This window comes from Dendropsophus ebraccatus, chromosome 11 (genome assembly GCF_027789765.1).
Source record: "Dendropsophus ebraccatus isolate aDenEbr1 chromosome 11, aDenEbr1.pat, whole genome shotgun sequence".
Lineage (NCBI taxonomy): Eukaryota > Metazoa > Chordata > Amphibia > Anura > Hylidae > Dendropsophus > Dendropsophus ebraccatus.
Genome location: NC_091464.1, coordinates 44,609,031 through 44,636,399, shown reverse-complemented (window position 1 = coordinate 44,636,399; position 27,369 = coordinate 44,609,031). Strand labels below are relative to the sequence as shown.

The following is a 27,369-nucleotide window of genomic DNA, read 5'->3' as shown; positions in this document are numbered from 1 at the left end:
ACTTTGGACAATGCTTGGTGTATTAAGCCCATAAGATTCCGCATATGCTAGGCTTTTAGAACTGAGCACTGTTTTTCAGTTTTTATGAATGTATTAGTTTTTTCTCTGTACAGATGAAAAACTGTATGGATTACAAGACTGCACTTACACTACAGTTCTGCCATCCATACTTCAGCTTGACACTTAATATATTACAGACTAGGATACCAAAAACTTTAATTGTGTTTAATCACCATTGTAACCTCCATGGCACATATATACATTGGCAACCTGTCAAAATGGGATGCCAATGGGCATGGATAGGCACAGACCCTATAGACTCACAGATGAGTTCATCATCACTCTAAAGAGATTTTCCAGGATTAGAAAAAGCACAGCTACTTTCTTGCTAAAACAACTTCATCCCTGTCTTCAGGTTGTGTCTGGTATTGCACTCCAGCTCTATTCACTTCAATAGAACTGAGCTCTAAAACCCAAAACCAAAGTAAGTAAAGTTAGAGTGGTGCTGTTTCTGTAAGAAAGTCACCATGTTTTTCCAAGCCTGGAAACCTCTTTAGGATGTTGGATGGTGGTGGTACCTATTATGAATCCATTAGTTCAGAATTATGTGTAAAGTCTCTCTGGTGATATATTCCTTCAATGAGATTTCTTTATCTACTTCATCATATTTTACCACTGTCATTGTGTCCCGCTACATTCCTCTAACTATGCTTCTTCTCTTTTTTTCAGTCAGCAGAGTTTTTCGAGATGCTGGAAAAAATGCAGGTAAAGAAAATAATTTTTATAATAGAAACAAAGGTATAAATATGGTTACTCAGAATAGCCTAAGTATTAGGAAGGCCATAAAATCATGTAGTGTCACTATTTTTTACAGAAGTGGATATTTTAAAGCTTACAAAAACATGGCTGCTTTCTTCTAGAAACAGCACCACTCTGGTGTGTGGTATTACAGCCCAGTTCCTTTGAAGTGAACAACCACCTGAAAGGAGTACTGTACATCTTATGATGTTATCCACTATCCAACCAGTGGGACCCCCAACATTCCTGAAAATTTTTCCCCAGGGATGACTGGTGTTCTTTGCATGTGCACGGCCAGCACTACATTCATTCTCTGTGGATTTGTAAGGTGAGATACAAATCTCTAATTAGGCTGATTTAGGTGGTTTTGGCTAAAGCAGGATCATGTGACCAAAGATCACTGTCTCACCCTGTGTGGGTCGCATTGTGTCACATTGGGATATATAAAGGGCTGCAACCCAACAGTCTCAATAAATACGAGGTTGGATTTCCTGCAACTGTTGGTAGGAAAGTTGCTGCCACTTCTGGGTTGCATTGCTCAACCCATTACCATACCTGTGAATCAGCGCAATCCACACAAGGACACCTGGCAATCTTTGGTCACATGACCCCTCTCACAGCCAAAATCACTTTGTAGCCCCAGGTTTATATGCAGCCTGCACCCATGATAAACCTGATTGACATCTCTAAATGTAAGAAATGGGCAGTTTTAGTACATCTGCCCTAGTAAGTCAAGTTGTAGTTTACCAATATCTGTAGCAATAGGCCACCTCTGATTAGAATCCTACAGAATAGTGGATATCATCATAACATGGGAATACCTCTTCAGGGTACGTTCACACTTACCGGATCCGCAGCTGATTTTCTGCTGCGGATCTGCAGCGGATCCGCAGCAGATTTCATTTAAATAACTGAACACAGCATCAAATCTGCACCATCAAATCTGCTGCGGATCCTGTAGGTGTGAACGCACCCTTAAAGAGGTTGTCCTCTGATTTTTCCTACTTACAGCATAGAGATAAGTGTGTGATCGAAGGGGGGATCCGACTGCTAGGACCCCTCACAATCTTCAGAATTATCACCTGAGAAGCAGTCACAAGTGCACTTGACTTCTTCTTTCATAGTCTGTGGGAGCTGCAAGAAATAACAGAAAGCTGTAATCAGATGCAGTGACCTGACTATTGCGCAGGGGTATCTAGAACCACCAATAGCTGGGGTGTGAAATGCCAAAGGGCCACAGATTGGTAAACACTGGTATATATCAAATCACAAACCCCGTAATCTCATATATTCAGCTATAGCATGTTTCTTTTTAAAGCCACGTGAACTTTGTGAGCTTAGCACTTATTTGTAACGTAACACTGTTTGATTTCTGTATGTCAAGAAGAGCATTGACTATGGAAAAGGTTTAATGAGCTGTGCTATTTGTTATGTATATTCCCATGGATATTCCTAGTGTTTGCTACCTACCACAACTCTATGATCATTCACGTGTGTGTATCCATGCATGCATTGCCACAAATTGCCAGCGGGTCTTTAGCATTGTCTTTATTGTGGGTCTTAATTGAATTTTGACAGATCTTTTGGGTAAGGTGCAGTAATATGTAAAGTATATTGTGTAACGTAATAAAACACAGCACCCAACAAACATTGATCTGGAAAGGTTGTATTGTCAGATTTATGGATGGCAATTTATGGTAGTAAAGGGACCACAGCCTTTTTGCCTTATCCCTAATCTTTATATGTCAAGGCCAACGTGCTACACAATAGATTACTGGTATAGTATCCTTACATTAAAGTATTCTGAGCCCTTGATAGCAGAATGTCTTGTATCATGGCTGGTCATGTCCTTCGGTAGATGAGATTGATGCAGTGAAATGAAAAAAAAAAAAAAAAAGGACCAGCTGTCAAATTGCTGGTTATCCATCCCTTATGATCAGAAGAAGCAACTGTCTTCCGACAGCCGTTTCCTTGTGTGTGATGATCAAGACAAAGGATGAGGGCTACTAGTGATGTCAATGTGTCCTTCAGTCTTGCTTGTTCAATGAGACTGACCTCTGCTTTGTATGGTGACCATTGTTAGAATGAACTATTGAAGAAACAAAGCTGGACACTATAATACAGCGCACACCACTAAATCCAAAGAATATATACAAAGTTTATTGGGACAAACACAAAAGAAACACCACAAAGAGCAACAATAAAATCAATTAAAAAACCACAAAGGTATATGAAAACCTGAGCAGGAGGACAGTATCCACTCCTACTTTACCAAGGAACCAAACATATTAGTAATACTCCACATGATTAAATATGAAATTCATAAAGTGCTTAAGACTGGCCGGCAGTGTAAAATGAAGACACATCTATACATCCAATTCAATATACCATATAAAGGATCCAAAGTGCTACAGTGTAAATAAATAAATAAATAATAAATAAATATATTATATAATAAATACAAACACCAATATGAACCTCTAATGTAACAAGAAATGCCCAACCATATAAGCCACAAAAAATGGACTACATAGGAGCAGAGACCCTGGTACAGACCCAACGCGTGTCGTCACACACAGTGACTTCGTCAGGGGTAAAGCTGCAAAGGAAGTGGTGTCCTTTTATAGCTGGAATAAACCGCATGACACATGATTGTCAAATATTGTAATTACCTGTAGGCCCTTTAAGTGTGGAGAGAGCACATAAGTGTGGACATTGGCACATGTAAGATGGCGTCGCCGGCGTCTGTCATATCCTACTGCGCATGCGCCACCAAATCCCGTCATATATCCATAATGCGCATGCGCAGTTAGAGCACATCACGTGATGTGCTCTAACTGCGCATGCGCATTATGGATATATGACGGGATTTGGTGGCGCATGCGCAGTAGGATATGACAGACGCCGGCGACGCCATCTTACATGTGCCAATGTCCACACTTATGTGCTCTCTCCACACTTAAAGGGCCTACAGGTAATTACAATATTTGACAATCATGTGTCATGCGGTTTATTCCAGCTATAAAAGGACACCACTTCCTTTGCAGCTTTACCCCTGACGAAGTCACTGTGTGTGACGACACGCGTTGGGTCTGTACCAGGGTCTCTGCTCCTATGTAGTCCATTTTTTGTGGCTTATATGGTTGGGCATTTCTTGTTACATTAGAGGTTCATATTGGTGTTTGTATTTATTATATAATATATTTATTTATTATTTATTTATTTATTTACACTGTAGCACTTTGGATCCTTTATATGGTATATTGAATTGGATGTATAGATGTGTCTTCATTTTACACTGCCGGCCAGTCTTAAGCACTTTATGAATTTCATATTTAATCATGTGGAGTATTACTAATATGTTTGGTTCCTTGGTAAAGTAGGAGTGGATACTGTCCTCCTGCTCAGGTTTTCATATACCTTTGTGGTTTTTTAATTGATTTTATTGTTGCTCTTTGTGGTGTTTCTTTTGTGTTTGTCCCAATAAACTTTGTATATATTCTTTGGATTTAGTGGTGTGCGCTGTATTATAGTGTCCAGCTTTGTTTCTTCAATAGTTTATCAAGCTGTCTTTTTGGACACTTAGCTGCACCCCTTTGTTATATAATATTATGGTGAGCTCCTCCATATTTTAGTTTGGCATTGTTAGAATGAAGACACGACTGACTTTTCTGATCATAATCGGAAGAAAATGTCAATGAAAAAATTAGACTCACTATACAACATGTCAATATAAAAAAATGCTGGAGTGTTTCTTTAAATGAGATAAATGCCGAGGACACCACAATACTCAGGAGAATATACATAGGTTGCCAACATGTTCTTTCCCACACAAGGGTGAAGTAGTGCTTGTACCACGGTTTCAGGAAATCAAGGTTATTTTTTGTTATACTATTTCACAATATACTTTCTGTATACTTTACTGTACTTTTATGCTTGCAGTTATTAAGCAGGAGCCTTCATAGTTACTAGAGATGAGTGAATTTACAGTAGTAAAGAAGCAAAGCGCTTCATTAGCTCAGCAGTCAGATGGTGCCACTCCTCCCCGGGCATCAGGAAAAGCTGGATCCAGTCCTGGGAAACTTCTCACAGTTTCTCAGGACTGGATCCAGTTTTTCTTGGCACCCGTAATGAAGCAGCATGGATCGACACTGAGTAAAAGGTAGCTGGCTGATAATCTGACTGCCGAGCTAGTGAAGCGCTTTGCTTTATTATTCCTGTGAATTCGCTCATAGTTACCTATAAGCCATGAAGGTCTGTCCAGGTTACACTACAATTATCATAGCAGTATATTATAACATGCAGAGCTTCAGTGAATCTGTCACATGGTTACTATCAGAGATACAGAGTGGAGGGGAATTTCTCACACTGGGGGCCGGCCGGCCAACCTCCAGTGCTTCATCCCCAGCCAGTGTTTTGTAACAGACCACCACCGTGTGCCGGAAGCGGGCCACAATTCAACAAAAGGAGTGCAGGACCCGGCATCCCTGTGCCTGCGCTGGTCTATTCATGTAAAAACCAAAACATCGATGTACTGGTGGTACACTTTATGGCCATGTTCCGACAGCGTGAGACACCAGCCTGGAAGATCTTCTTTGACAATGGCTGGTGTCTCTCGCTGTCTGAGTACTGCGGAGTACTGCAGTACTGGCCGAATGATCTTCACTGCAGCTGAATTCAGATGCAGGCACATCAGTGTGCACATTCCCCGCTGCACACAATGGAGCGTGCGGCCAGAGCCGCACACTCCATTGTGTGCACTGACAGGTTCTCTGCTGCTGCTATTCAATGAATAGCGGTCGCAGAAAACTGACATGTCAGTTTCTTCTGGGGCCGCTAGGGATCCCGACTGGAGTATACTATGAGTATATACTCCGGCCAGGATTCCCCCAGCTGCAGCACTATGTAGGTTCCGTAGTAATCTAACTAACATGACATAAACTAACATAGTGTGAACATAGCCTAAAAGTTAAAACATGCCATTCTATAATAAATGGTCATGATGAAGCATTAAACGAAATAATAAAATGAGTTTTATAGTGGCTGGTAATATTTGGAGCAGTGAATATTCCTGTATGTACAGTATAAGCACTGAATCCACTGTCCATTGCTCATCTAATAAAAGGGTCTCAGAACATAGACACAAGACGCAAATACATTGTTGCCTTCTTTATGACTCCATATCCATCTCTGATCAAGCGTCAAGCATTTGCTTCTGAAGCATTCTTGAGGCATGTTTGAAGTATGCTTTCAAGGTGGTTATATGAATGGAGCCCTGTTCAAAGCTTTGTAAGTGTATGTCTCTGCATGCACCTAGTTCAAAAGCTTCAAAAGTGGATTTCTGTGCTTGTACCCAGTTCAGAACTGGGGATTAATTATACCTACCTGACCTGAAGTGCATTGCAGTATGTGGAACACTGTGCAATATATTATGGGATACTGCTCAGCAGATGGGCTTTTATATTGGAGTCAACATCCATTATAGATGTATAATGCACAGTAATGGACCTTTTTATTGACATAACTGTAATGATTGTATATGCACTAGATTCTGGAGTAAGAAGCTGTTATACAGAGATGAGTAACACTACCAGACTTTCACAGATTTACAGGGAATCCCTTGTCTTGTACCAACCACTCACTGACTAAAGGCTCTTTTAGATGGGCCCCAGATAATGTACGTCGATCTCAGTGATAAGTGATTATAAGGCTCGATCCATCGTGTGGCCAATAATCACCTGTGTAAAGGAGCCATGAAGCTGGCTATACACTACAGATTATAACCTTTGTTGTTGTTGCCCTATCTGAAACAATGTACAACCAGCTTCATATGTGCTGTAGCTTCTCTCTAAAAAGAGGTTGTTCAGCAGCAACAGTGAGTATTAGGCCGAGTGTATGACAGCGGCCGTTCTGTGACACGGCCGCTGTCTGTGAAGTTTATTGCGGTCGGTACTGCAGTACATTGTGTGAACTTAGCCTTATTTTGAATGAAGTTGCAATTGTTTGGTCTACAGAACGCATGTATTTTATGCATTTTTACAAGCATGCCTTTACACACATGTTCTATGCCTTTTACTGTTGTTCAAATCTTGATGAAGCCTAAAGGAAAAGGAAAAAAAATAGCACAACCAAAGATTGCCATTGCACTGTGTGTCTTACCTGAGCCAAGGTGATAAATCTGATACAGTTAATTTTATCTAAGAATTAGTCAATCTTCTGTAAGGCTGGGTTCTCACAGTGTATGACAGCAGCCGTTCTGTGACACAGCCATGTCACAGAACAGCCACTGTCAATGAAGTTCATGCTGGCCGTTACAGCAGTACCGACCGGATGAACTTCATTTCCTTTGATTTAGAATATGGGCGAATTCGGGTGTGCCCGCATTCCAAATCACCAGAGCTGACAATGTAAAGTCCGGCCAGAGCCGCACTTTACATTGTCTGCACTGTCAGTTTTGTGCGGCCCCTATTCAGTGAGTTTTCTATGCTGCCACATGGAATCCCGGCCAGAGTGTATACAGAGTGTGGGATTCCATAGGACACAATGGTATTTTAATTTTCAATAAATACTGGCTGGTGTTGTAATGGCCATTATTTATTGCAAATTTACATTGTGTGAACTTAGCCTTAAGCTGCATTATAGCAAAATTGTCTAAATCCAGGCCAGATCTTCTGTCTTGTCCTTGCTGTTTATCTCAGCTATTGAGTTATTCTTTCCAAGTAATAATTTTTCTATTCTCTTTTTACTATATTATAGGCCCCCAAACTGGAAGAGCAGAAAAGTAGCAGCCAGAAAAATAAGGTAGGTGGATAATGAGTGAATATGTGACAATGTTATTTATTCGTGTTACTCATTCAATTGTGACTATGATCTCATGAAACAGATCTCGTCATCATTGTTAATGTTCCCATCTTTTCCCTTTTCACTTCACTTCTGATGCCAGCATTGTATACAAAGTGTTATACTTAACATCAGCACTATAACACTGTTTATAAAATAAAGTGAATTTCTAAGCTGACACAGTAGCAGAGCTGCATTTGTTATGGATCCTCTTGGTTTGTTCATTGACTTAGGCCAGCTATGCACCGGTATGATACGATAGTATCTTAATATCCAGCCCACACTAATACATACTATTTGTGGTGCCTGAGTGTTCAAGAAACTAGAGTTTGCTGTCGGTGCTTTCTCTCTAAAATCATACATAGCCTATGTGAGCTGTCCCTACTGTCCCTACCCCTCATACTATGAGCTACTGTGCAAATTCCCTTCAGTGATGCTGTCTCTAACACTCAGAGAAAGAGGTGGAGGGCGTCCATTAGATACATTTCTATTCATAGCTTTTAAGGTCTTTTTAGTTAAATTTATTTCGTATTGTTTAGATAAAACTATAAAGCAGGGATGGGAAACCTTCGGTCCTCCAGCTGTTGCAAAACAACAATTCCCATCATGCTTGGATAGCCAAAGCTAAAGCTAAAGCATGATGGGAATTGTAGTTTTGCAACAGCTGGAGGGTCTATGGTTCCCCATCCCTGCTGTAAAGCATAAAAACATATAGGGCATATGTGGGAGTCTTTGCTGAGAAGTACATGTCAGCGAATCAAATGCAGGCCACGGATCCTAAAGCCCAGTTTACACTTTGCATTGTATAGTCTGTAACTGGAATCACACTTGCAGTGTTTTATGCCATTTTTAGTTCTATTTTTACCACCAATATATTATTTATGCAAACTGATTCAATCATTTCCTAACCCGCCATTATGGACAGCCTCGATTTCTAACCTCTGTGACTTTTTAAGACCATTTATTTTGAAGCCTGTTGCAAGTTCAAATACCTTCAGAGAGAGAACACGAAAAGACATCCAAGTCATCTGTGTTCAATAAGCCCTCATCGCCCATGGCACCTGCCTTTTGGACCAGATGGTCTTTTTCTGCTGACAATCTTCTATGTTTTTATGTTTCTTTTACACGTCCCACGGACCTGGCCCTGCCATTAGTTAGTGTGGATTCCTTTTCATTCATTTCGGCTCTTGTATTATTTTGTTGTGTACAATAACCCTCGCATTGTTATGCGTTGACCCTCTCTCGGCTCCGCAGGTCATGCTGTCATTTAGCAGCTGAATTTTATAATATAAACCCTGTAGCCATCACTTAAAATATACTGGCAATAACAATTCTAAAAACATATACACGTTCGCTGTTGTTTAGCGGGAGCATAGGCAAAATAGTGAACTTTAGAGACTCTCTATCGCTGTCTCCGCAATGGAGCCTGAACATAATAAAATTCCAAATTTCCTTTTGAATAGTCGGTAATATGGTTTATAAATATTTCCCCCCAGGCAAGTTCTCGATTCTTCTGAATTTTTAGCAGCGAATATTGTTTTCATAGAATCCTCAGGGTAGCAAGAAAGCAGACAGACATGGCTTCTCTCTGCAGCACATTACCAGGCAGGAGCAGCATGAAGGCAATAAATCCTTATCTTCATTATATCCGCTATTTCAGGCAGATACATCTCAGTTCATCACACTTCTCAAAGAGCAGCTTAAGATCCAGACAGACACCTCGCCCCATCATTACACAGATGGAGTCATGTCAGCCTTAACCATCTATTTAAGGAATAGAAATGATCCTCTCAATATTCAGAAATCTCAGTAGTCACTGTAAACCAGTCCCAGCAGGATTTTATAAGCCAACATTAAATATCCAAACCACTTTATGATAGAGGAAGATTAATGGCCAAGTATCGGGCTGATGTGACCCGCTTAGATATGTCAGGGGGTCTACAATAAAATTGCTATGATCTATTTTTCTCATCTACCCTTTTGACTGAAAGAAGTCTACCCCCCAAATGCTGTTACATCTTTACTTCATCATCACTGACCTATGCTTCCCAGATAACTGAGCTGCTCATAAAGATGTTTTATATATAGTCAAGTCACATTATTATGACCACCAGCTTATATCCAGAGTATCGTGTGCAGCACATACAGCAGATACATGGCTGGGAGGGACTAAATAAGGTTGTTACAGGTATCAGCACCAGCATTGGTCTGTCACAAAGCTATCAAATAGGATTAAAAAATAAATAAAAAATGTGTAGCTTTTATTTTTCCCCCCTTTTTTTGTATCTGTATTTGATAGCTTTGTGATCTGTAGACATGGATCCATACACACAGGTAAATATGAGGTATAGGTTACATTCATACAGAGATGCCCTATGGGACCTTTGTTGATCACTGAGCTACTGAGCACGTGTGACCACCAGCACTGGTCTCATTAGGTGGATATTTTAAAGGAACACCAGGGTACACCATTACAAGTATATAATAGGAATATCTAAACCAAGGAACAATTTCTTGGTATTGTTGTGATTCCAGTTGAAGCACTTGTATTTTTATTGCCTGATCTACCAGAGAAATGTAATAGTATATTGTAGGACAACCACTTTTGGAAAATGCCTTAAAATATCGCACATAGAGCATACTGTGTTGTGAAAAAAATTGCTACCTTTGCCAAAAAATACAAAAGAAAGGTCACAGTTTGCAGTGACCTCTCTACAGCGAGAGGTGATTGCCATCACTGCTCGCTCTGTTAGTGGTGCTAGCACAGTGGGCGGTGATAGCAATCACTGCTCGCTGTGGAGAGGCCACTGCAAACTGCGATCTTGTCAAGCAGCCCCCCCAGGTACTGTATATGACAACAAACAGTACACAGGGGGAATGGAATCCTAATCTGTATATATGCTTAGGCAACCCTGCAGTTTCTGACACAAATTTTGGTGTCAGCAGTGAGCCGTGTCACCCCTTACAGACAGAAGTGCCTATGTAAATAGAAAAAAATATCCATTTCTTGTAAAAAACCTAAATTACAGAGTAATATAACTTTATTAAAGCAATGTATTAGCAAAAAAAAATATATATTTTTTACTCTCCAGATCACCCCTTTAAGGACTCTTTGTTTCCCTTAATGACTTCTAAACATCTGGATGGTTCGTTTTAGCAACCAAACAATGAACGAAAAAAGGCGAAAAAAGAAACAATGTTACAGATGCAGTGATGCATTATGTGCGCCAGGCCTTAAGCAGTACGCCGGGTACACGAGGCTGCTGGCATTATTTTCCTCGTGCTGTATAAATGATAGCGCACATACTTTAGCAAATTGTCTGAATTCCCAGGCCTCTTTTATTGATTTACTTTCAGAATCAACTTGTTGGTGTTGTGAATAGTTTGCTTCGCCATCTGGCTAAATAAAAGCTCAACTTTGTTTTACAACGTGCTTTCTGCATTCATAATGTAAGTGAGATTGCACACAGTGGGGCGTTCTTTCCTCTGCTGCTCATACCACTGAGGCATATAAAAGGATGATGAAGAGTCCTGTGTTATGGAGGCTCGGCACAACACTTCCTAGGCTAGTTTGAGAGAAGGAGGTAAATAGTATGATAGCGCTCATAAATATGCTTTGTTTAGTGGCAAAGGGTTCGCAAGTAAGGTGCCTATTCCACCAACAGACTATCTTACAGATTTGTTTAGGCCAAAGCCAAGAAAGGATTTAAAAAGAGGAGAAATCTTAGTCTTTCCTTTATGACCTTTTCTCTGTTTATAGTCACTTTCTGGCTTTGGCTCAAAAAAAAATCTGTCAGATAATCTGCTGGTGTAACAGGGCCTTACGTCAGGTCTTATCTTTTTTACCATATGCTGCTGACTGTGCCTAGAAAGTGATCATTTGGTGGAGACTTATACAAAAATATACATTAGTTATGTAAACTATATAGGGGATTAGATCCTCTAATAGGTATGATCGATAGCAATCCTGTTTTCTGAAATCTTTGTGGACCACTGTAATCTCCGACACTTCGTCGGAGATAAACATGGCTGCCTATGGGTTGTATCTGGTATTGCAGCTCAGTTCCATTTATCCATCAGAAAATATGCCGCTGTATGACATTATATAGTAGAGTGCACTTTTAGATTTTAACACAGTGAATCATATCCTGTGTAGAAGCACATATAAAGAGAGTTATCATGGGTAAAATGTGTATGGGAGCATATGTGTTTCTATACTTCACTATTGTTCTTCTTGTTGGCCTAATTTTTTTCATCTTACTTGGCTGCTGGATATTGTATGACTGTCCTGAGTACTGCTTAGACATTTGTTCATGGGAACTACTAAGGAACATGGGGGTCTCCACACTTTGTACTGATCATCATATTAAACAGATCTGTGCTTGCTTGAGTCTGAGGAGGGAAGGGTGCATTTTCAATTTTGCATCTCTATTGGTTAGCAATGCACAAAACGTCCAGAGTCCACAGAGGGCATTTAAACTAAGTACACTAAGCACATATGGGATTCTTTAGAGCAGGACTGTTTGTTAAGTTACTACTTTTATTGCTGCACTGGGGCAGGGAGTCGATCTGGTGTGGCCTAGAGCATACATGCGCCACCTCTCTTCCAGCCTCTCTTCACTTTCTGCATGCCCTTAGGTTGGATGGAGACGGGGAGAGAGGCACAGCAGGCCTAGGGTACAGATGCTCCAGGCCACATCAGATTGAGTCTTCACCGCGCCGTGGCACCGGGAGAAAGGCCAACCACAAACCAGACACAGTGTGAGGACTTCTAGAAAGCAGAATCAGGAGTTTGGGGTGGCTACATGCCGGTACAGTTTAGTTGCAGAAGAGGGGGAAAAAAATAAATAAATAAATAAAGCAAAAACATTCAAGTGTTATTAGAGAAACAGTGCTGTGCTAAGACTGTATTTCATTTTGTTCGATGGGCTTAATGAAAAGGGGTTGATGATCAGCAAAATGTTTTATGGCTATTCATATGATTCTACAAAACTAAGATCTTTAATAACTATTTGAATATGAAGTATTTATATTAATTACTAACTATTTCTTTCTTTTTTTTGTTACAGGATGACTATATACCATATCCCAGCATTGAAGAGGTAACCCTTTAAACTTCATTATATACATTATACATACATACAGTAGACAAATTCTGTTCAGTGTGTATTGTGGCACTGAACAGCTGATTATTCCGCTGATTAGCTAATGATTGCCCAGAGTACCCCTTTAAGTGCTAACATATTTTTTAACAGTTATGCCAAATACTGTGTCCTATGGGCCTGTCGAATTTTGGAGGGTCTTCGGGACCTCTTCTGTCATTTTGGGGGATTATTTTCTAGATTAAAGAGGCCATTGGTTTAACAATGTTGAGTAACTGAATAAATATTCAGTAACTGTTTCTAGACCATGGAATATAAGTATGACCTATTTGTTTTTTATATTGTAGATCCTGGAGAAGGACACCACCTACCCACTCATTATCCTGCCTCAGTTTGGGGGTTATTGGATAGAAGATCCAGAAAATATAAGCACTCCAACCTCTTCAGACAGTAGTATATGTGATGAAGAGGAAGAACCCATGAGCCCCAGCACATATGGATATAAACTAGAATATAAAGGTTCAGCCAGGGCATACAGAAAACACTTTTTGGGGAAGGTCTGTATTTTTTTTTCCAATATTTTTCTTATTATATGCATTTGTGTTCATTGGCATATGTGTACTGTTGATTTGGGGCAATGACAAATCAACCAACAAAACACAGTAATCACTGAACTCAAGGAGATCAATGAAAAAATTCCAATAAAGTACTCAATCAAGAGTCTCCACTGATGCCCCCAAAAATTTAAATATGCAAAACAAGAGTCTGTGGAGCCTCAGTTGCGAGTCTCAAAACACGGGAATAGCCAAATATCCCTAGCCTGTTGCCACTGTGTTTTGTTTGTTGATTTGTCATTGCCTTTGCAAGCCCTTGTCATGTCGCAATACTCACATCTTGAGTTAGACTTTGACACAAAAGGGGCCACCCTGTTGTTTTCCTATTTATGTTCCAATACTCGCAAACCAAGTGGGACTTAAGGGGCTACCTATCAGGGTGGTGTGGTGCTCTCCCCATCATGGAGGCACCCCATGGCAACAGGCTAGGGATATCTGGCTATTCCTGTGTTTTGAGACTCGCAACTGAGGCTCCACGGACTCTTGTTTTGCACACTGGACAGCCAAATGGAAGCTTTGGCTGTCTAGGCATTATGGGAATTGTAGTTTTGCAACAGCTGAAGGGCTGAAGGTTCCCCATCCCTGCACTACAAAATGCCTAGGGTACAGTCGCTTTTCTGGGATGAAACAGTTGACACTGCAAGCATATTAAGGATGAGCAGGGGCAGATTACTTTACCATAGGCCGTTAGGGCTGTTCACCAAGCCTGGGCCCCCACCCCACTGTAACTATGCCAGCACTAGCGTGGTGTTCATAGTACGGGATAATGTCATGATGGCCTGATTTGTGCATAAATTGAGGTAAAAAAGCAGCAATTGTTTGCAAATTATAGCAAAACTGTAACCAGGTACAATACACCACTGAAAGTATAAGTCTGTCTAGGCAGCCATGGACCCCCCAGGAGCTCAGGGCCCCGGGCTACAGCCCAAAACGGACCTATTATAATCCACTACTAAGGATGAGTTAGCATTAGATGGGGAAAAAAAAACCTAAATACTCTTTTTAAATATTCTTAAAAGACAGTCAGGAATGGGACAAACAGGGGTCAAAAAGGGGCACCTAAACAGTATAACTTTACATTCCATTGAACAGTCTCTTGAATAGTATATCTAAGCATTGGATAACAGGGTCCAATAAGCAATTTCATCGGTGAGGGAAGACCACTTGTCACACAGCAATAGACTTTCAGTTGTTAACAGGTGCCTACAATGATCCCTTGGCTTTTCCCTAGAGAGTGAAGCAGCTGTGTTGGGACGTGGCATGGAACTTCACAATTCTAGCTGGGCACACACGTTTTCATACACATGAGATAGCTGTTGCCAGAACACTCATTTGGCCAGCAGCTATTTCTCACGGCCATAAACATGTGCACTTTGCTTTGTTAATTCTGCTTGTTTGTTTTAATGTAAAGAGGGGAAGAGACCACAACTAGACACCTGAAGCAGAAATGTATCTCCCATGGAAAGAAAGGATCTGGCATGATGTAATCCAATGTGTACAAGTCTTCTTTCCTCTGACATCTGTGGCATTTGTCTGAAATCAGTGGGTTATGACAATTGTTGTATGTGGGTGTATGGTGAGATTTAGGCTAGGTTCACACATTATATTTGGTCAGTATTTTTGCCAAAACCATAGGGTCCAAACCAGTGTCGGACTGGCCCACCAGAGGACCAGAGGATCCTCTGGTGGGCCCCCAGCTTTAGAACCTGCACTAACACTAACAACTTTTCTCACTGGTTCTTCATTGGTGGGCCCCCAGGATGATTTCCTCTGGTGGGCCCAAGATACCCCAGTCCGACACTCGTCCAAACTATAGGAAAGGCACAAATCTTTCCATTATAGTTTTTCTCTGTGTCATTTTGGCTAAAAATACTGACCATGGTACATCTAATCCCAGTAAAGACGCCTGGCCATCAAGAAACCCCTGCTTTGGGCACCAAGAGAGCTTGCCCTTCCCCCGTTGCCTATGATATCCGCCAGATGTACTGGAATTTTTTTTTAAAATTTACAAGTACTGAATATTATACGTGGTAAGAGACCTCAATATTTTTCACACATCCAGCATAGGGATCTGGTCATTTTAATTCTGTGATTTTGCCTTGTGAGGAGTTACCTAGTATGGAAACAAAACAGTTTAGTTCTATAATTTAGTCCTCCCCAGTTTTTATGAGTAGTCGTTCAGTCAGTCTGGTTTTAATAAATGGAAACGCTCTGATATATTAGAATGTTGTGTAATTATCAGAAGTGCTGTTTGTTCCTGTCCTCATTCATTACAGGGCTTTGATTAAGCTGTCTCTCACTTTCCAATACCCATGTGTGTCCTAATGATGGCTATAGAGGCGATTTACTACTGCAACTGTTAGAACAGCCAACACATTAGATATTTGATAATTACACAGTATTGGAAGCCGGCACAGAGTTATAATTCCAGTTCCCTAGGTCTGACCATGCCTTTAGGTAGGGATGACTCATGTGATTTTCATTATTACAACACATTTAAAGCAAATCTATTTTTTAATAAAGTGCAATATAGTACACAGAGGACTAGTAACTATATGGGAAATTCTCATACAGATGTAGCAAACGTTAACTTGACACTTAAAGAGACACTGTCCTTGTAACTTTCAAAATCTAAATCAACAGGGGATGTAAAGTAAATCTTGATCTAGGTATAAAGAATGGGCCTTGTTTCCCAATGGTGGATAAACTGTGAGGCAACTTGGCGTTCCATTGGGTGGGAACGTTCTAGAATACCTCTGTGTTAGGTCAGAGTATGGGACTTGGCAGACCATTACACTGTGCATGCAGAACATCATATAGTATCAACAATGCATTAACCCTTTTTAGTTTTAAATGTGGTGGAAAAGAACAAGATAATACTCAGTGGCGACATCTTGTGGCCAAAAGCGAATAGCACAAGTGTGAAAAAGAATTCAAGGGAGCATAGGAAGGTTTAGCGAAAATACCTCAGTGTCGACTGACAATATACGGATACCTCGCAGTGGCAGATCTGTTCCTGTACACTGCACTACCACCCTCAGTGCACTGATCCACCCCAACTGGTCCGTCCCTTCTAATGAATATTGGGATGGGGCTCTGCAGTGATGTCACTCTGGTGCTCATCACTGCAAAGCACTGGATGAATCTATATGTCCCTATCTGTGCACTATAGGGACATATCAGCAGGTTGGATGCTGCTAACCTGCCAATAGGTTCACTTTAAACGCATTACAAACCTTTTAACTGAGAGTTTCAGTGGAATGTTATATGTCAGGTGTCTGTTTAAAGTCTCCTGCATCATGGTTTACAATGTGTTTAGTGTAAAGTTAAAGTTTGCTACATGTGAAGGTACATTTTATATCACAGACAGTAATACAAAACTCACTCAAAACTCAATACAATACTCACCTGGCAGACATTACACATGGAGATTGTCAAACTACACAAGAACCACCACTTCAGTCATCTTGTGCATTATTCTCATTATGTTACACGGCATATTGGACAGATGGAAGGAAGTACTTTATAACTCCGACTATTCAGGGTCTGTTTTACTACCATTGTAAAGATGAACACAGATGATATTACTGTTATAGCTTTCTTCCCCTTAGTGACTGATTTTTGTAGACTCAGGGGCTGCACACTTCTTGACCTTGAAAATCAAAGATATATATCTCTAATAGAAGCCATACATTTGTTGCATAAAGTCACATCAGTTTAAAGGAGGGCACACCCTGTGAGGTCCCTTATATACTCCAATTATTATCGTCTTCCTAGTGGTGAATTACTTTCTATATATAACTCTTCCATTTCTTATTATAGCTCTGGAAGGAAATAAGGTCTAAGTGCAAGTTCTTGTAAATGACAAAGTGATGAACACTATTGATTGATTTTCTTCTTTATTCAGGATTTGATGCAATTTCACATTAATAGTTACTGGATCTTGCATTGGAAAATACTTCCACCTTCAAATGACTTTATTGGTTTCCATATACCCTCAGGCAACTTTTTCTTAACATATTTAGTTTGCTTCATGGATTTCCTGTGTGTTCATAAAGGTCTTTATAGGCACCAGACATGTTCTGTGTCTTGGGATTCGATACAGCCCAAGGAACGGTAGCAATGTCGTCACTATAGAGCAATTTTGTGATACTGTATGGTATATGCAATTGTATGGAAAATAGATAAAACTCCTGCGTGGAGACAGAAAACGCAGCAAGTTGACCAATATCTCTAGGACATGCCAAAAGTGACAGGGCTAATTTAAAACGATCTGTTTGTCTTTTTGATTTTAGGACCATCTAAATTTTTACTGTACTGGCAGCAGCTTGGGGAACTTGATCCTATCTATTAAATGTGAAGAAGCCGACAGCATAGAATATTTAAGAATTATACTCAGGTGGGTAAAATAGGTGTAAGATTTGGGTATAATTAAAGGGTTTCTCTATTGTCAAAATTACCAGATAGAATCTATGCACATGTTGCAGTCAAATCAAAGTTTTATACAGACAAGGTTGCAAGATAAAATACAATTATTTACATGGAGTTAAGTAAGAGCTCATGGGACCCTTAAACTTCTGGATTATCAGGCACCTGTGCTTGCTCACGCACACCATAATTTACCCTTTCAGCAATATATTTTACTTACACATTCTATACTCTCCCTGAACAGGCAAGAAATTGGCTTGTATGTCATCCTACAAAATAAGAGATAGGTGCTGCTAGCGCCTAAGAGCATATACAGTGGTCCCTTAACTTACAATGGCCTCAGGATACAATATTTTCAATATACAATGGTCCTTTCTGGACCATCATAACTTGAAACCAGATTCAACATACAATGCTACAGACAGTCAGGATCTGTGGAACAAGTGAATAACTAGATGATCGAACAAAGAAAGTGGCCATTTTACTTGTAAGACTCTAGTATTACTGAAGTGCCTGTAGTGATTGGCTGTCTAGTGTCTCCTATGTACAGTACAATGTGATACTACATGTTCTGTACCTGTGCCATGAGTTGCTCCTTTGGGCACCAGTTGAGGATGACTTCATTTACTTTTTCTTGGACTCGCCAGAACTGTACAGGACCCTTAATTACTCCAGTCTTCTACCCAGAAAGTAATTTACAGCTTCTGGTAGCTCTTTCTGACTGTTGTATGTAAGGTCTTGCTTTATCTAAATTAGTCTCAATTTTTTGTTTTAATTTTGGGTTGGTACTTTTGGAGGCTTCTGAACCAATTACCAGTTTTCCATAGATTTTTGGTCTCAACATACAGTACAATAGTTTCAACATACAATGGTCATCCTGGAACCAATTAATACTGTATGTTGACGGACCACTGTATAATCAAAAATTATGAAATATTCAGCGTGACCAGTAGCGGTCTTTGGCACCAAGCACCCCAAGCAATCGCTTGGGGCCCCCAACATCCAGGGGGGCCCCCACGCCCCACTCTTCTCTTGTGCTCAAGAGCGCTAGACAGGGCCGCTTCCCCACTTGCTGCTGTGATCTGAACTGTAACTATGAGCACTTGTAATGAGCGCTCACAGTTACATGCAGCAGCATTGACAGGGCGGGAGCCATTGGCTCCCTTCCTGTCAGTCACTCTTGTGGCCGCAGGAAGTGCTTTCGCTGCGGTCACAAGTGGCCGCTCTGTCCTTGTGGTGTCGGTGCTCCAGTGACATCACTGGAGCATCGGCGCCAGGACAAGGGGAGCGCGGCCACAGGAGTGAAGAGGAGACGCCCGGACCCAGGTGAATATAAGTATTGTGTTATATACTATATGGGAGGGGGAGCACACAGGGGCCTGTTTAACTGGGGGAGCGCACAGCGGGGGTCTATATAAATGGGGGGAGCACACAGTGGGGCTATATAACGGGGAAGACACAGGGGGGCTATATATAACTGGGGGAGCACACAGGGGGTCTATATATAACTGGGGGCAGCACACAAGGGGTCTATATACTGCTGGAGGATCACACAGTGGTCTATAAACTACTGCGGGAGCACACAGGAATTTATATAATACTGGTGGAGCACACAGGGGGTCTATATACTACTGGGGGAACACACAGGGGTCTATATACTACTGGTGGGGCACAAGGGGTATATACTACTGGGGGCAGCACACAGCAGTCTATTGTTGTGGAGTGCGTGTCGAGGGGGGGGCCCAGACATAACTTCGCTCGGGGCCCCAGAAATGCCAAGACCGCCCCTGTGCGTGACTGCCACGTTAAAGAACCGTTAGTCACCTTTGATGTCAGATTGTTGTTCTACCATAGAAAATGGCCAAAACCATTATTCTAATTTAGTACAATTTTATTCATAGATTGTCTTTTTTGAAAGCCTATTTTGTGGTCAACTAATAATCAACTAAATATGTGGCTTCTGTTTAGGTCTAAAACTAAAACATTACATGAGCGAATCCCGCTGGCTGGGTTTAGCAAACTTCCCAGTATTCCCCAGATAGCAAAGGTAAGAACTAATGATCAGTAAGTAGTATAACCCTGTGCAGCACTATATTTTTTTGTATTTTTTTTTTATTCTTTTCATATACAGTTGATTAAAAGACATCTGCTTCTATTAGTTTTAGTAGCTCCAGTCCTCTCCTCCTTCTAAATAGGTACAGTAACTGCTGCAGCCAACCACTAGCCTCAGTGATCTTTTGCTACTGTATATAATGCTAAGGCCAGTGACTGGCTGCAGTGGTGATCTTGGTATAGGGGCACAGCATTGATCCAGCCATGGAGACCAATCTGGCATGGAGGGTCAGAATGGCGGCTGTAGCCATGACGAGGAATAAACTAGTGACTACAGCTTCTTTTTTTGGAAAACACCTTGAGGGCAAATACATGCTGTAATATTTAGTATGTGGGTCATGTAGACTTGAATACAGTATCTAGAGTGTTTTGCTGGTCTATAGGCCAGAGATTGGCTGCAGAACTATATTTCTATATTTTTGTTCTACAGCAATAGAATGCCCTTTTAAGTTCACACTAACCTTTATAGGAAAGCTGCAATAATGCCACACACAAACTGAGGACAAATGTCTATGGACAGCACTATCACTATAGTTTCCCCAGGTATTCTTTAAACAGCATCTCATTGACTGGAATAGAATATATATATTTTTTTACTAAGAGAGACCAAGCAAATGTTTGCATCTGAAGTGTTGTAACCGTAACATTTTCTTAAAAAGATTTATGATAGTACAAATAGATTCTCATTTTAAATAGCTGTTTTGTCATAAGCCATCACACGTGACCTTGAGATGCATCTGCACATACTACAGTTTAGTCAGACAATTCAATTTTCCTGATAGCTCCTTAGTAAGGACACCGTGACATACAACTATGCCTCTCTCTGCATCTAATCTTCTAATTGTGGACTCTGTTGTTATTACAGGCCTTATGTGATGACGCGACTGGACTTAAATTTAATCCCGTTCTCTACCCCAAGGTACAGTACTCATTTCATTTTTTTGAAGTTTTAGAAGTTTTAAAGAAAAACGATAGCAAGACATCACCATTCTACTCACATGTCTAAGCGTGTAGGGACACACCTTATTTACGTAGGCGATGGTGGTAAAATGTAGGTATAGTCCGACAGCATCCAAGGTAAAGCTTCAAAGGCTTTATTAGCACATCAGATACATGTAGCGACGTTTCGACCTTTCAGTCATATTTGAAGCATGCTTAACAAAGACCGCAAGGTCGAAATGTCGCTACATGTACCTGATGTGCTCATAAAGGCTTTGAAACTTTACCTTGGATGCTGTCGGACTATACCTACATTTGATGTTCCTATGGCCAGCTACTAGGATTGCTGACCTCCTGGCGTGCATCCGTGTGTTTTACCATCATCACTAAACTTTAGCCTATCGGTGTTGTTGGACCCTGTTAAGTGATAGGTGATGGTAGTGTCCAGTTGTTGATTTATTGACCCATTTTCAGAAGGAATAAGAGAGGAATTGTAATTTCATGGAGAACATACCACAACGTGTACCGGTACAATACAGAATACTCATCAAGGTGCTTCAGATGGTTAAGAAGATTATTATTAGGCAGGTCTCTTAAAAGCAATTTACTTTGGACTACTTGGACCCCTTCTTCAAGTCATAAGGGATGAAGTCAAACTCCTTTTGCCTTTATCTTCATGTATGCAGCTTAAATAGGGTATTCTCCTCTAAACTTATAGTTATATTTGTAGGATTTCTCAAGATAAATAGTTTTAAAAATACATTCATATAGCAAACTAGCCCCCTTCTCCTAATATGCTGCTCTTATCCTCCAATTATTGACGGCTCATTGTCTAGGTTACTGACCACCACTCTGAAACAAGTGGTCTTTTTGGTGTATTTATAGCTATAATGTAGATGTATAAAAATATAGGAGAACATTTACTATAATTACACCCCTGGCATACGCCAGGAAGAAGTTGCAGATTCGCCCCTTCTCCCTAGCATTTACCTGCCGTATCCCTCGCTCGCAAAATGGGGGGCGGGAAGTCGGGGAGGAGGTGTAAATCATGACACAAATCTTCACCTGAAAGCAGGTGTAGGTTTACTGTGTAAAGACTGTGCCGGGCGCAAGCCTGGACGGGTTTATTAAAAGGCGTACACCTCTTAGTAAATCCGGATGGGTAAAGGGGGCAGGGCTTCATTGAAGACCGGCTTACTTATACGTCAGTATTCATAAATGTCCCCAAAATGTATATATACAGTGTAATAAATTGTATATCAGCCATTAGAGTGGTGGTCGGTAACCTAGACAACGAGATGTCAACAATGGGAGGGAAAGAGCAGCATAACAGGGGAAGGAGGCGAGTTAGCTAAATGAAAGTATTTGCAAAAATATTTGATGTGTCCCACAAGTATAACTATATAAGTTGAAATGGGAAAACAGTTTGCACCACAACTCCTCTATGTAAACCCTTCCTAACTATCTTTTATAATTATAACAACCAATAAACTATGTTTTTTCTCCAGGCATCACAAATGATTGTTACATACGATGAACACGAAATCAATAATACCTTCAAGTTTGGTGTCATATATCAGAAGCTTAGGCAAGTAAGTGCAAGATCGTCTACCTTATTTATTTATGTTGATGTCTCTTTGAATATTCTGCGCCCCTTTCATTATTGTCACCACTCATCTGCATCAAGCGTTGCTCAAGTATGTTGCAGATTTTCTTTCTGAATTTTGGTGTTCTGAATGTGAAGTTACTGCAGATGGTTTCAAGTGAAAATTCATACACAGGACATTTGTAGCTGACATTTCTGTGACTGGAAGTCAGTTTTTGAGCCAGAGGTGTAACTGGAAATGGCTGGACCCCATAGCACACTTTTGCTTGAGCCCCCCCCCCCCCTCCTCAACTGACCACTGAGCTGTGAAGTGAACTCCTAAACATATTTTACATGGATACACAGTGGTAGTTAGTCCCCTTTGTATCCATGTAGTAGATAGACCGTTGTGTCCCCATATAGTAGTTAGAACCTTCTGTGCCTCCCATGTAGTAGTTAGACTCCCTGCTGTGCATCTGTGTGGTAGTTAGGCCTCCCTGTGCAGGTAGTCCCCCTAATAGGTAATACCCCCATATAGCTATTTCCTCCATAGGTAGTGTCCCTGGTAGGTAGTCATTCCCCTGTAAGTTACCCCCCCTTTCCCGTAAAAAGCCCACTAGTGTGTAGTATAACCCATGTAGGCATCTCCCCCCATAGGTAATCCCCTGGTAATTGCCCTCCCCCTTTTTAGTTATCTCCCTTGGTAGCTAGCCCCCTTCTGTAGGCATCTCCCCTTGCATTTAGTCTCCGCCTTCCATATTGGTATCTCTCCTGGTAGCCCACCCCTCTCCCTCCCATATAGTTATCTCCCCTGGTAGTTAGCCCCCATCCCTTGCATGTAGGCATCTCCCTTGGTTTACTCCTTCCTTCATGAAGGCATTTCCCTTCAAGTTAACCCCCTTGCCCCCCATATAGACAATCCTTTGTAATTGAACCCCCACCACCAATAAATCTCCCCTACTATGGGCTCTAGACGCTCCCCATGGCTGATGCGACAAGGGGGTATATGGCTTACGGTGAAACTGCAGTAGCTTGGGGTGTGGCAACAAGATTCTGTACTGTTCATACCACAGAAATGGGTCCAGGTACATTAGAAAAAGGTATTCAGACTGCTTCAGTGCAAGTCTCCGAGCTTCCTAAAATTCTAAGGATTTTACAATGACGTGACACATGCAGAAGGTAATCCTAAGATCAGTACACAGGGTGACCTGGCCTTCAGAACAATTATTTGCAGCTATTAAACTGGCAGCTAAAGCCGTTGTCTAATCTATGAAGATTGATGGTAAGAAGTGTTTTCTAACTACTTCATACATGACATATGGTATATTAGAAAGTTTCCTCCAATTCATTCCCTGTACAAGGAGCATCTGCTCTAGCTGAAGACAAACAATGATTTGTATTACTGGCTAAGCAATACAAATATAGGCATGATGAGCTCCGATCTGCTAGAGTAGGTTTATAGGGAAAACAACGTATAACATATCAGGTAGATTGTACCTACAGTCTAGAGCAGTGATCTCCAACCTGTAGCTCCCCTGACTGTCATGCTGGGAGATCTTGGGTCAAAAATATACATTAGTTTATATTTGGAATTTTAAAGGATTATTATGCTCAAAAATAATTTTTGATAAGTCCAAATTCAACATGCTGCATTACAGAAAGAATGTTTAAACATAACCCGTAATATTTCAGTGGTTGTTCACCAACTCAAAAGGGGTATTCCACTCAAAAATAAATTTTAAGATGTTGCTGCCCATGGTGAGAACATAACAAATAGCGTATTCTTACCTTTCTGTGCTCTCCTGGTGTTCTCCTCCGGCATCTTCAGGTCTCAACCGAGACTCATCTGAGGGTGACAGCCTGCTGAGCCATGACGATGTTCTGCTGTGGCCGGTGATTGGCTGAGCAGGGGGATGCCATTGGAGCACTTCTATGGGGCAGTTTAAAGCAGTGTTGGCAAAGGCCAGGAACAAATAAAATGGGTAATTTTTTTTATCATGCCATTGCCTGGGTCATGGCTCATAAATACCTTAAGGCTATGTTCACATAATGTCCAAAAAAACATCCGTTATTGCATCCTTATATGTGACTCCAATAAATTGCATTGAAGCCTATGGAATAACGGATATCTTTTTCACACAGTGTATTGAATACCGCCCACCTCAAAAGACGTCTGCCATTTAATACACTGTGCCTAAAAAATGTCCGTTATTCCATAGACTTCAACGCAAATAATGCAATAAAGGACATCTTTTTTCGAACAAAAAGCGGACTCCTTTTTCCTTTTTTAGATGTTGTGTGAACATAGCCGTAAAGTTTAATTAAAGCGTCAAAAAATAAATAACATATTACAATGCAACTCTATGTCCTTAATTACCAAGTGTATGATAACTAATGTAGTATAGGGCCTCTGAGGTTTATTTTCCAGGGACCCAGACCACTTTCAGTCTGCAACTGCAGATTATGATCAGCAAATGAGAATTTGGTCTAAAGAGTTTAGGAAGCTTTGCGATTAGAGATGAGTGAATTTAAATTACAAACAAAGCAAATCGCTTTGTTTGCTCAGCTGTCGGCTGTCTTTGATCTCCATGCCGCTCCCTACTGCTCCACTGCGGGTGCCTAGAAAAGCTAGATCCAGTCCTGGGAAACTGAGAAGTTTCCCAGGACTGGATCTAGCTTTTCCAGGAACCCAGGGTGAAGCGGCCTTCCGAGGAACCGACTCTTAACACCGACTCTTAACACCACTATGAAATATGTTGGCTCCAGAAGCTATTTTTGTTGGATTTTATAATAATATATTTTAAATCTGTTAAATCAACGGCATAAAAGAGGCAAGCATTATGTTCTTCACCCAGCAGTTAAAGGCTGCCCCACAGCTAATAGACAACATTTATACTCAGTTTAAGACATCAAAAAGCCAGGATTATTATAATGTACCTTGCATATGAAAGCTTTTAAAATGACCTAGTTGCTGATTGTCAAGTAAAATGAACCTTGAGGCTAGAGCTTCTTTGTGTCTCCATAAAGTTGAGGTAAAACTGTGAGATTGCATTAAGAAATATTAAGGTTGCAATCAAGTGACTTATGAATGAAACTGTGGAGCTGTAGAGTTCAGGTATTTAAAGGGGTACTCCAGCGGGGGGGGGGCACTTTTTGCTGGGATGTCACCTCACCTCTCCAGTTCCAGCGGCGGGTCCCGCATCACGGCGCTCTGGTGCCTGGTTCCCAGCCGCTTCCTGGTGTCTGACGCAGGTGTCTGACGTGACGTCTCAGGTCCGCTCAGCCAGTCAGTGAAGGAGGCGGGATCTGTTTCAAGTCCGCTCAGATCCCGCCTCTGTCACTGACTGGCTGAGCGGACCTGAGACAGATCGTCTCGGGCCCGCGTCAGACACCAGGAAGCAGCCAGGAACCAGGCACCGGAGCGCCGCGATGCGGGACCCGCCGCTGGAACCGCGGAAGTTAGTGGACGTCTTTTCCCTCAGCTACCTCCTACCCGATCCCAGCCAAAAAGTGCCACCCGCTGGAGTACCCCTTTAAGGTGTACCTCTCATTTTTAAACACATTTTAAAAACCTGAATGGTTTATTTAGATTAACCCTTCAGAGTGGTGACAAGGTGATTTTTGTTATTGAGCCTGAGAGTCACCTCCATGGTGCACATCTAACACTCAATCCTTACTGGTATGCCATGACATACTCCTGGTTAAACTGCAATAGACAGACTGACTCTGTGCCAGGGGATGATTAACACAGTACCATAGATGTTATGTGGAGAAAGAAGCAGTTACAGATGTGAAATGCTAGAAACAGAACCAGCACAGCAAGAGCAGGGTTACACTAAGGGCCCTATTACAAAAAACAATTATCGGCCATCCCTGGCTGATTACTGGCCGTTCCGGGCGATAAAAGTTTGGTGTAAAAGGTCACGTTAAAAGACACTGTAGCACTCTGTACATAAAGCAGTAGGTACACTGCTATTCATATAAGGGGCAGCTCTCCTTAGCTTGATGGGTAAGCAGAAATGAGAAGAAAGCTTTGATTTAGTTTCCTACAAGCTCAGATTTCAGCTACACAGCCCAGGCATTCTCAGGCTCCCTTTTTTCTGCACATAGCAGCAGCCAATCCCCACTTCAACTTCCTGTTTTATTTGTCTGGGGTTGCCCTGTTACTAAGGACAGAAATCCCCTGACAACAAGAAGTGGGCAGCAGGTTGCATTGAAGGGCCTAGACCCAAGATTAGCTGTGTCTGGGGTAAGGAGTAATTATTGGTAAATGAAGTGAACTACTAAAATGTTAGGGTTCATATAGGCTTCAAATGGAGCTTAAAGGGACAGTGTCACATTTTTGAAAATTTTTTAATAAAAAGTAACAAGAAAAAATAGGTGTGTTGTATTTTTTTTTTTTTTTTTTTACATTGGTCTTGAGTGTCTTTTATTCAAACTAATGTATGCACAGGGGGCTGCCATTTTAATAGTGTCTGTGTGTGACGTCATTTCACGACATACACACAGACACTATACGGCACCTCTATAACATTGGAGTGAACCGACGGAGTCCGTCTGGTTCACTCAAACTGGAGGCTCCGTCACTGTGTACTGCGCATGTGCATAGACATGCGCAGTACACAGCTTACCTGGGGAGGGGTGGCCATTTTTTTGAAGTCCCTGCAAGAGGAAGGAGAACAGGGGAGGAGAGAGACCGCACAGTGAGTGGGCAGGAGAATTCTGTGCAGCTCTCCCCCCCCCCGCCTCCCCCCCCGCCCCGCCCCAGCGTCGGACTAGGCGTCCGCCCCCACTAACCTTGCAGCAGACCGCAGACCAGCCAGGACGGTCCCCTCCAGTATAGTTACGGGGCCAGAGTGAGCTTTGGGCACGGAAAGGCTGTAATACACCCTCCCGGAAGCTCACAGCTGCAGCCCCTCGGTGCCTGGATTCTCTCCTGCTCGGCGGCCAT

General features: G+C 41.5%; 1 protein-coding gene across 7 annotated transcripts in view; it reads left to right on the top strand.

Moving 5' to 3' along the window:
* The window catches only part of RAP1GAP2 (RAP1 GTPase activating protein 2), a 384,075-nt gene that overhangs the window by 310,866 nt on the left and 45,840 nt on the right, over nucleotides 1-27,369 (top strand). For all 7 annotated transcript variants that reach the window (XM_069944747.1, XM_069944746.1, XM_069944750.1 and 4 more), the window contains 8 exons: nucleotides 730-765; nucleotides 7,555-7,599; nucleotides 12,708-12,740; nucleotides 13,088-13,297; nucleotides 17,650-17,753; nucleotides 19,751-19,829; nucleotides 20,760-20,813; nucleotides 22,342-22,425. In XM_069944747.1, coding sequence (XP_069800848.1) covers nucleotides 730-765; nucleotides 7,555-7,599; nucleotides 12,708-12,740; nucleotides 13,088-13,297; nucleotides 17,650-17,753; nucleotides 19,751-19,829; nucleotides 20,760-20,813; nucleotides 22,342-22,425 — 645 coding nt within the window. The remainder of the gene's footprint in view (nucleotides 1-729; nucleotides 766-7,554; nucleotides 7,600-12,707; nucleotides 12,741-13,087; nucleotides 13,298-17,649; nucleotides 17,754-19,750; nucleotides 19,830-20,759; nucleotides 20,814-22,341; nucleotides 22,426-27,369) is intronic.